This window comes from Pagrus major, chromosome 22 (assembly GCF_040436345.1).
Source record: "Pagrus major chromosome 22, Pma_NU_1.0".
Taxonomy (NCBI): Eukaryota; Metazoa; Chordata; class Actinopteri; order Spariformes; family Sparidae; genus Pagrus; species Pagrus major.
The window spans coordinates 3,566,401-3,577,509 of record NC_133236.1 but is presented as its reverse complement, the minus strand read 5'-3'; the positions used below and the strand labels follow the sequence as shown (position 1 = coordinate 3,577,509).

The 11,109-nt window shown below is 39.0% G+C and overlaps 1 protein-coding gene across 1 annotated transcript; it reads right to left on the bottom strand.

The window, feature by feature from the left end:
* Positions 1-8,361: 8,361 nt before the first annotated feature.
* Positions 8,362-10,293, bottom strand: LOC141018409 (uncharacterized). The gene is made up of 3 exons (XM_073493370.1): positions 10,071-10,293; positions 9,269-9,585; positions 8,362-8,732 (listed from the first exon to the last, which is right to left on the bottom strand). The coding sequence occupies exons 1-3, from the start codon at positions 10,154-10,156 to the stop codon at positions 8,362-8,364; spliced, it is 774 nt and encodes a 257-aa protein (XP_073349471.1). The 5' UTR covers positions 10,157-10,293.
* Between the last annotated feature and the right edge of the window lie 816 nt (positions 10,294-11,109).

Sequence of the window (11,109 nt, the reverse complement as noted above, 5' to 3'; positions counted from 1 at the left end):
TCTGGAAGTAATATTTTTTTTAACTTAAATAGCCCATAGGAGAAAAATGATCCTTCAGTGAAGGAAAGAGTGTTACAATTCCCAGGGCATACTTCTCCTTATGTTTACGGGAAGGCATCCTCCTTTAGAAACAACATTCCAAATCAGTTTATACTGCATCAAACCCCAATAGATGTTATCTGATGATACTGCTTGTAGGAACACGTCTATCGCCTCTGTATGATGTTGAGGCCCCGTTTTTCTTTTTAACTCTCTTCATCTGTAAGAAAACTATTCACAGGAAAGAGGTGACGGCCAGTCTGACCCCTTCTCAATAAAGCCTTCAGATGGCGACCCTTTTTAATTAATTTACAACTTAAAACCCATTTGTCCCTTCTTCCCCCTCAAAACAGATAAACTCCTCTCTCTGGCCAAGCTGAATGAGTTCAGCATGGATTCGTCTACTTTCTTCACATCAGGAGGGACAGAGAAACTGTTTCGTGACAAGGATGTGTTAATATCAAATGTCTTTGCAATTGCAAATTAGGTATCTCTCTCACACTCTCTCTCCACTCTCCACAGCGAAAGGACTCTGGAAACCTCTTCCTTGTTGTTCTAATCCTCCTTTGTGATTTATGAAGCATCTGGTTTCACTGTGTGATATTCCAATCTATAATGGTTTCTGCACTGATTTTTTTTATATATATCGTTAAGTATCACAACCTGATTCAGAGGAAGTGAATTTAATTTAATTAATCTTGTACTGAGTAACAATGGAAGATCCGCCCGGCCAGCGTTTCATCCTCTCGTTATTTCATTCAAGAAAGTTGAATTAGTTTACGAATCAGATGCTTAAGAGCTACCACTCAAACCAAGAAGAAAAACATCTTTAATAAAGACTACCATCATTGGTAAAGACTTGCAGTAGCCTTCTGCTTCAACAAACCGTGTGAGCGGTTTGCAACGACAGAAAGACTTTGTGCCAAGCCGAGATTGGTCCTGCCTCCAACGCTCACAAGCGGTGCCATTCCGCTGAGCAGCGGACCGAGATCATCATCAGCTGAGTGCTGGACGAGTTGCGCTCTTCCTCCGACATCGGAACGAGGGCGTCACCCACTGTGAAATCGGACGAACCGCGACTTCCCTCTGGCTCTTGGACCGGCACTGCAAGCCCGCAGTCGAGCTACGAACTCCGGAGGAAAGACCGAAAGTTGTGGACGTCCCAACTCTTCGGACATAGTAGGCTAAGCACCTTGCACACTGTTGGATTCACATGCATGAAAGAGTTGGTGTCTTTTTGGCTTCTGATTCATATCTTTTAGCTTAAGAGGAATTCGGTTAGGGTCTCGTTAATATTAAAATTACTCTCGTAATATTTAAGCGCTTCCCCAACCCTGATTTCACCATCCGCCCATGTCCATATAATCCCATTACTTTAATCATCACAGTCTCCACATTTTCTGTTATCATTGTTGTTTGTTTAAATCACCATTTCATTTATTTACCCTGATTTATCTAGTTAATAAACATATTTAACCGTATGTCGTTGTCTGTGCAGGTTTGTTTTTAATGTGGAGAACCGATGGAAACTGTGTAGAAATCCCTGCTTCATTTATGAGATTTAATACATTGATTTAAAATTGATTAGAATTGCTCCAAGTTAACCTTGTCCGGTCAGATTTGATTAATTCCCTCCGCATTCAAATAGACAAAACATTGGAGGTGGTGCCCCATTTAATTTAATTTAATTTAATAAGTTTATTTGTATCAGGGACAATGTACAAAATAACATAAGTCTCGAGATGGGAGAAGATGCTTTGTACCAGATTTAGCTTACTAGCCACTTTCCATCCGTAGTCCCTGGGCAGGTGAGTAAGAACAAAAAGAGAAAGGACAAAAATTGTCAACTTACATAACAGACCAAGCATCCATACAGATATGCGTATATACGCCCGCTCACACATCACTAACACTCATTACTAACAGGTGTAAAACATATTTCATATCAGAATGAAATATAGAAGCATACAGTTATTAAAATACTTCATTCTTTGACAAAGTTAAAAATAATTTAGGTTTAAGATTAATGCTGACATGACTGGTTACTTAGGATCCATTTTTTGATGTCCCGGGAAAAAACGTTGAGGTCTGTACAGAGTTTCAGATTAGTTGGGAGATTGTTCCACGATTGAACAGATTTGAAAGAAAAAGCAGATTGGGCAAAGGCAGAGCTACGCTTAGGCATGTTACAATCTCCACTTGAGACAGATCTTGAAGCTCTGATGGAGTGTTCAGAACGGAGTTTAACAAAGATTTTCAATGGGGGAGGAGCAACATTATGGATTATTTTGTACACTAAACGGACATCAGAATACATCATTAAGTTATCGAAGCTAAGCATTTTATATTTCTTAAGTATTTCACAGTGATGGTACTGTCGTGATTTTCTGTCTAAGATTTTCAGGGCTTGCTTGTGGAGTGACCTGATGGGATTCAAGACAGATGTACTTGCCTGAGACCAACAGGACATACAATAATTATCATGAGACAAAATCATGGCATTGAAATAAGTTTTAGAGGCTTCAACAGTTAATGAATTCCTGATGTTTCTAAAGTTTGATAAGTTATATTTTAGTGTATGGCTCATTTTTTTGATATGGCTTTTGAATGTGAGAGTGGGATCTAATATCACACTCAGGTATTTGAACTTATTAACATTTTTTATTATTTCTCCATTGACATAAATATTTGGAAAAACCGTATTTCGTTGCTTGTTTGAGAAATACATGGTTACTGTTTTATTAGTATTTAGGGTGAGACGGGAATACTGAAGCCACTGTGTAACTTTTTCCATTGCCATTGACAACTTAGCAGCCACTTCTTCAGGATCTTTCCCAGTAGTGTACAAAACCGTATCGTCCGCATACATCAGGGTCCCTACTCCATCACACACAGATGGAAGGTCATTAATGTATGCGCTAAACAGCAGCGGTCCTAAGATGGAACCCTGCGGCACCCCCAACACACACGCTTTTAAAGACGATGTTTTATCATTAATCCGCACACACTGGGTCTCATTCATGAAACGTGAGCAGAACGAATTTGTGTGTAAACTGTTCGCAGACGGAAATTTATGTGCATCTCGCATTCATCAATATTTTAGTAGCTCCGATCTTTTCATAGCTACTAACAAAATCTACACATGCTGCTGACCACGCGTAGTGCTTGTGTAAATTTAAGAATGCACATAAATAATGCTTGTCACTATTTGAAATTACAATTTAAATTCATATTGCGCTCTGTTATGTACACAATACGCAGATGCCTTTGAAACATGTGATATAGCCTAAACATATGATAAAAATATAACACATTTAGTTAAAGTAGTTGGCAATTGGCAGGTTTAAGATCCAGATTAGGTTCATGATTGTGAATTATCCATGTAAATCGACTCAATAGATTACACGTTCTTTCTACATGTTGAATGATGATAATAAAAATATAGGCTCCAGTGGAGGCATGTCGCTGTCTCCGCCAGGTATAATTCCTGACAGAGAGGTCTCCAGTTATCCCCCCGATGCGCTCGTCTGCAGGTGATAGCTGCGACTGTGAGCCTCCTCATCCTGTGGCTGATATATTTCTTTTGTGTGAGGTTATGCGCTTCTTTGCCTCCAGTTTCATGTCAAATCATTTACGCTTCACCTCGGACATGGTTCTTTGGACTACAGAGACAATATTGACGGCATCTGTCACCTCCCTCCAGGCCTTCGCTTTGCCTGTCCCTGTCACACCACTGCTAACAGATGAAAATAATTTTTTTTTTAATTCCACTTCACCCAAAAGTATTTCTATCTCCGCTTCCGCAAAGTTCTTTTTTCTTTCTCTCCCTTTCTTCGTTTGCGCCATGACTGACAGGTCGACTGGATGCATCTACACCTCCTTATATGGTGGTCATTGGCAATTCATGGGCGGGGATTTATGCTAATAGCTGATTACCGGGAGCGCGCTGTCACTTTACGATGGATTGGCATTCACGATCATACACACGTGTTTACGATCAGATCTGAGTTTCCCGCAGTGTTCATGAATCCGGAGTAGGTTTTTAGTAGCGTAGGCTTTTATGTGCAAATCTACGCACAAATTTACTAAAGTTTCATGAATGAGACCCACTGAGAGCGGCCGAGTAGTTAGGACTGGATCCAATTTAATACATTAACTGAAAGTTTAAATTATGACAGCTTTACGAGTACGATTTACGAGTGCTTTATTAATCGCCAGTGATTAATAAATTACATTTATTATTAGTGTATCTTCTACATGCTCATATAAAACAGGTCAAGACCATATTCTTAAAATGCAAAAACATACAATTGAAAAATGCCCCACTTGCTATGTTAATTCAATGCAATGTATTTTGAAAATTCATGATAATCTTTCTTAATATAATGTTTACAATCTAACAATTCACTTAACACTTACCCATGCCTCCAAGTCATATGGCTAGCCAATATGTTGACAAGCTGTCTCCGGGTGCGGTGAGTGAGTGACTTTTCTGCCTCATACTCGTCGATGACATCCTCACCCCCAGGTTTGCAAAGCAAGGCATTTTTTACCATCTATTTGTGTAAAAGAAAATAAAGTTTTCAGTGTACAAATCAGTCTTTCAGGATAAAAATCATTTTAACAATATACGACAAGATTAAGAGTAAAAGTTAAAATCACTGATTCAGGAGGGTTTCTCACACAAAAATGGATCAGCAATTTCAGCAAAAAAAAAACTAACCAATTGTTTAACTGATTATGCAAGTGCAACATGATTTGTGATGAAACAATGTTGTTTCTTATCTGCCTTAGATTACTAAGTACAGAGCTATTAGCCAAACCCAATCATTCTAAATGTCACAAATACTCTGATGAGAAACTCACTTAGTTTGACACTTTATGATGGTCAACAATGTAATTTACATCTGCTGCCCTTGACTACCTCTTTTGCAGCCTCTGACTCAGAAACCTCTGTGGTAGGCCTGGGTATGACTTCAGAGCTGGACGTACGTCTGCCTATGGGAATCCCATATTCTATTCGACTGGAGTGGTCATTGTCACTTGAAGAAAGTGATGTCTTCGTATCTGTGAGGGAGGATGGTGTCTAAATCTAAAAGAAATAAAAACGTAACTGTGACATGCCTGAAATGTAGCATTTGGTGGTTCCCCAGACACTGGTTAAAAATCACACCTGATCCCACATTTTCAAACTGTTTTTGCAATTAGATACAGATCTTTCTTTTAAATATATTTTTCTATAATCTACTTTGTTATAGTAGTCAAGGCAGAGACAAGAGATCTCAACTGATATTTGTGAAGCAAAAAAACCCTGAACATTGATTACAACTGATTTTATAATGAGACATACCTTCCTCTGAAATGCCGTCTTGTGTTGTTTGACTTGGACCAGGATCGATCTGTATCTCAAGAATGATGTCTTCCTCCAGTGTCTGAGCTGGGTAGTTAATAGATTTCATGTGATCAGAATCAGGTTACAAAAAATAACTACACACTTTTTCAAATATAAGATGAAGCAAAGAATACAGTTAGATTACAAAGGATTACACTTGATTTTAAAACACAGCTATTGTCAAGAAATTAAATAGTATAATCATAGACTTATGCCAGCAGTTTTTTTTCATACCCCACTGATTTGGCCAATTCTAAATGATGATTATGTTCTAATGAATATCAAAGTAAATTACTACTCACTTTTCACTGATGGTGAAAACCAATGTCGGATTTTTTTCACTTACTGTCAGGCATAAATCCGGACTGGCCTCTATCAGTTCAGAAAAGATGTCTTCCTCAACTACTTTGTTGGTTTCATCAAAAGCATCAAGTTCAGTAGCATCAGGAAGCCCATACTTGTATTTGACTGTAGGAAGATAATCATGAAAATAGATTAAAAAATACATGATGCTGATCTTAAGGTGCAGTAAGTGATTGCATTTGTGAATATAAGTGTTGAATAGCTCTACTTTCCGACAGCTGTCAGTGCTTTAGGGTGTTTGTCAGTAACATGGATCTCCCAGTATCTCTGCTCTGCAGTAAACAGAAAATAAGTTCCTACTAGTTTTCTCCAGATTGGCTGGAAAGAGGGTGTAGGATACCAGAAAATGTCTTTTCTGTTTACTGCAGAGTGGAGGACCCATGTTTCTGACAAACACTCTGAGCTAGTGATGGCTGTCACAATGTAGACGACAATGCTAACACTTTTTGGGGGGATAGATGCAATTACTTACACCACCTTTAAACTGCACTTTAAGGATGACTGATCAAACTTTTCTCCTTTTCTCTTTAAACATCTCTGAAAATACATAATGCTTTCACTTGTGCAGTAACCGCAGCGTCAGAATGTTGCATTTTGGTCATTACCAACACCAGTGTGTACAATACAAAAAGCTTTTTTTTTTTTTGCAAATTGATACCCAAATTGAAAACCAAAAGTGCCATCCTAAATACATAAATCCTTGTCTTTATTTGTTGTGAGGGCAACTATGAGATGGCTACTCACCTTGAGCGATGAAATCCAAAAAGGTGAACCCTGACAGTAATCGAATGTACTTCTTGATATTCTGGTACTTCACCTTGAGCAACATTGCCACATCTTTAGACTGCACCTTGTAGAACAAGTGGAGAAATGTGGCTGTTAATCCGATTCTTTTGAACAGCTCTTTGGTATGAACAAGGGGAACCGATTTATTTGAGAGCCAATTATTTAACCTCTTATCTTGAATAGCCACTTGAATAGCCATTCGTGGCTATTCATCATCTTTGCATTGACTATGTAAAAAATTAATTAATTAAAAGGGCTCTTGGAAAGGAACGGAGCCATAAGATCTCCCTTCAAAGAGCCGTAAATCCCATCACTTCTGCCTGTTGCATGCGCCTTGCCTTGCCTGGTTCAAACGGTATATTTTCAGTGAGTGTGAACACGTATATCACGGACAATGTGTAGCCTAGTTGTGTGTTTGTGTGAATGAGTATAAACGGGTGATGTCCGTGCATGATTAAACAGAAATTGTCTGAAAAGGGCTACAATTTCACTACGACGACGACGCCGCCACCACCCCTCCCCCACATTGATGCGCAGATTTAAATTTGACAAAACACTCACCATCATTTGACTTAAAAAACGCTAATTCATCCACCACTGGTCACCTTAGTATACCTTAACATTTATTTTAGCTTAACACTTGATATTTGGCCGGATAAATAAGTTGCCACTCAATAACTTTGTTTTAAGCAACCACTTGTTGCCAGCAAACGTGAACGTAATTAAAAGCTTGTCTCAACCAGGTCAATGACAATTAATTCGCTTCACACCCCATGATATGTTAACACGACTTCATACAGCGATTACCATCCCGTAGAAGTAAATATATTCGGTTCTTACCTTATTTAAGCCGTATAATCCACACAGGGTCTTTGCCGTCTTCTCCTATTACCAACCGACGTGAGTGAAAAAGGCATCCAAACCGGATGTTGTGATTAACTCCGCCAGGAGTGAATGTAACTCAATCACAGGTGTTAATGTTCAACTCGCTTGATTGACAACGCTCGCAGAGCTATTTGATCACTACAAGTGTTGAAACCAGTAGGCGATTTGAGGGGGGATGCCGCCCCCCTTGCAGAGGTGTATAAAGTACTTGAAAAAAATAACTAAGTAAAATTACAAGTACCATAACTGAAAATGACTTTGGTAAAAGTTAGTCACCCATAAGAAAATTACTTGAGTAAAAGTCTTAAAGTAGCTCACATTAAATGTATTTAAGTATCAAAAGTATCTTGTGAAAAAATATACTCAAGTATCAAAAGTACAAGTACAAGTAAAGTACAAAGTATTTTTATAGTATGCATAAAAAGAAGCAAAACAACCAAAAATGGTTCTCCCCTTGTTCTCTTTATTTCACTATCAGGTGAATGAAATAGATGTGGTATGATAAAACAAAAACAAAAAAACACCTGAGCAAACATGTAGAGTGAGTGAATCAAGTGTCTCGTGTCTGCCTGAGAACATAACTATAAATAAAGTGTCTGTCTGCCTAAGAACACAAAAAAGTGCCTCCTATCTGCCTCAGAGAACACAACTAAATAAGGTGCCTTGTGTCTGGTTAAGAATACAACTTAAAAAATACAACTTAAAAAATACATTCTCACTACACACAGCACCATCACTGCAGACTGGTTGCACATCACTTTTCTGAACAATGTCTTGCACAAACTGTATTGCAAAATTTAACTTAAGGACCACTTTTCCACTTTTAAACTATGTTGGGGGAATCCTCATGGGCTGAGGCATACTCACACCACACACACAAACTTTCTGGTTCTGGTTCAAGTGGTGATAGAGAAGTTGAACTCGCGGTTCATCCTCAGCAGAAGTTGATTTTCAAAAGTGTTCACAGCTAGCCATGCTCTTTTTGGGCTGAAGATGAGACCTGCTATGCTGAACAGTCTTTCACAGGCTGCAGAAGTAGGCAGAGGTGTGTTGAGTTTGACAGACAACTTGAGAACCACAGGAAACGTCTTCAGTATCTTGATGTTGTCTGTTGAGTAGGTCAGGTATGAATCAAGCTGCTTGGTGGCGCTTGGTGTTTCGTGGGATCTTTTCAGGGCATGGAAGAAATCTCCCTCATCAGATGAGCTGGATCCGACATCTGCTGAAATGGAAGGATCCTCCAACTGTTCCCACATGTAGTCCAACCCTGAAACACAGGGAGGGTGAAACTAGCATTAGTACAGCCAGGGTATGTGCACATTTTTATAGGACAAATTTAATTACATTTATGACATTTTCCATAACTCTAAAGGAAAAAATTAAATTACATTGACAAACAATACTATCAGAAACAAAAGGCCAAAATTAGCAAAAAATAAATAAAATAACAGAAGAAAAGTTGAGACAAATTGTGAAAATAGCAGATCTACAAGCTCGCAACACGAGGCAGTGTGAACTTGCAGATTGGCTACTTTCACAATTTCTGTATCTGCCAAACTCAGGGAATAAACAACGAGAGAAACACAAATTTAATGTCTTGACTCTGACAATTCCAGACATCTTGAGATATTTTCAGGCCTCGAACTTCAAAAACTAAATTTACAGTACCCTGATTACAGCTGAAATACTATCAACCTAATTCGAAATTAGACATTGACAAATCTAGTAAGTGTACATTAAATTTGTAATTTAATGTATATTTGCTACATTTCCTTTATTTTAAAGATCGTCATGTTGTCTTACCGATTCTCAGTGTAGCATCATCTTTGATCCAGGCCGTTCTGAACTTTGGGATGATAATCGCTGCAGCAATCAATTCAGGGTCTCTTAACATCTCGCCAAAACGGTTCTGAATGCCCACTTGAATGGTTTCACCCAACGGCTTGCAGTGCTTCAGTGCAATCTTTATTTTTTCCAGTTTGCTGCTCAGCAGGGAAATCGTCGGAAGAAGCCATCCCATCTGGACTTCCGCTTCCCCTTGGAGGATGTTGATGGACTGGGCGACAGGGCTCATGGTGGTGTAGTACTCTTTGAGGAAAGTGAGCTCAACTGGATGGAACCTGTTAGGAAGAAAACAAACCACTGTTTTACAATTATGCATGAATATTGTACCCAAAAATCAGTAACCTAGAAAACATACAAAGCAAGGTTTTACAGTACATTGTGTATGAACCAGTTCCGAGGTTGTCTACAGCTCCTTATAATGGTTTAGTTTACTTGAGAGATTGAATATTTTTATCACCACTAGAGTGCAGTAGTAGGTAGGTTGGTGAAAGCTGGACAGTGTATGTTCAACATATTACTGCATTCTAGCGGTGGTAAAAATATTTAATAGCTCCGGTAAACTAAACCACTAGGAAGGCGAACATAGTATGAAATAATGACTTTAATGGAGCATAGTACTTTCACCTCAGGGATCATTTCTAAAGGGGTCAAGTGGTTTTTAAACGAGTCTCATTTAAATATGATACAAGTCAGGGACATTACAGAAGCCATGGCAGGCAAAAATAAATAAATAAATAAAAAATACATAATTCCAACTTACATTGGAACCTTCAATTCTGCACAGATCTCTCTCAAAGCTGGCTCTCCCTTCTCTCTCAGAATCGTGAGTAGCCTTTCCACAGCCATAAACAGCGAGTTCCACCTGGTGGCATTTGTTCGTAGCAGCTGGAGGGAGCAGGCATCTTCCACAGCTTCAGCTGCTTGGCAGGATCTTCCACACTTATTCTACAGCCCATGACACTTGCTGAATGTTGAGCGTTGCAGTTTTTTGTATCCATCGTCAGAGGAGGATTAAGGTAGTCATGGGCCCCTAGGCTATTTTTTATGTGGGCCCCCCCCTTATGCATCATGCTCTCCCAGAAAAAATGTAATTTTGCACCATGTGTAACAGTGCAGGAGAATATTTGGCAAACATGATCCACACACACTCCAGTTAGCACACAGGTAGGTCAAATCGAATCGATGAGCTTGATTGGATGAGGTGACCCGTGTCTGCCCAATCAGTGCTGTTATGTTTGTTTATTACCCCATGGACCAATAGAGGTCAATGAATTTTTCCATTATTGTACAAGTACCATAATTATACAAGTGTATTTAAATTTCTAAAAAATAATCTGACCAATTCAAGGACCCCTCCACAGGGGTGGAGCAGCAATTTTAAATGTGGGGGGGTTCTGGGGTAGCACATGAGCACCGCAACCACCTTTGGCCCCTGTTTCAGTCTCCAAAACTAATGCGATGCATTTCTAGATTTTCTTCACTAGGATATGCCAATAATATTGCATTCAAAATGTACATTATAGCACAACACTCTTTAACCTGAGATATTATATATTCACAAGCAATCACATACCGTGGTATTAAGAAATGAATGTATATGTCTTATTAAAGAACAAGTGTGAATGAGTGAAATTGGCAAGAACACTGTGTTCCTCCCTCTTCTCTTATGTTATCTCCCTCTCCTCCTCTCATGTTCTCCCCTTCTCCTTCTCTCATGTTCTCCCTCTCTTCTCCTGTGTTCTCCCCCTCTTGTCTTCTCTCCAACTTCTCTCCTGTTCTCTCCCTCATCTTCTCCATGC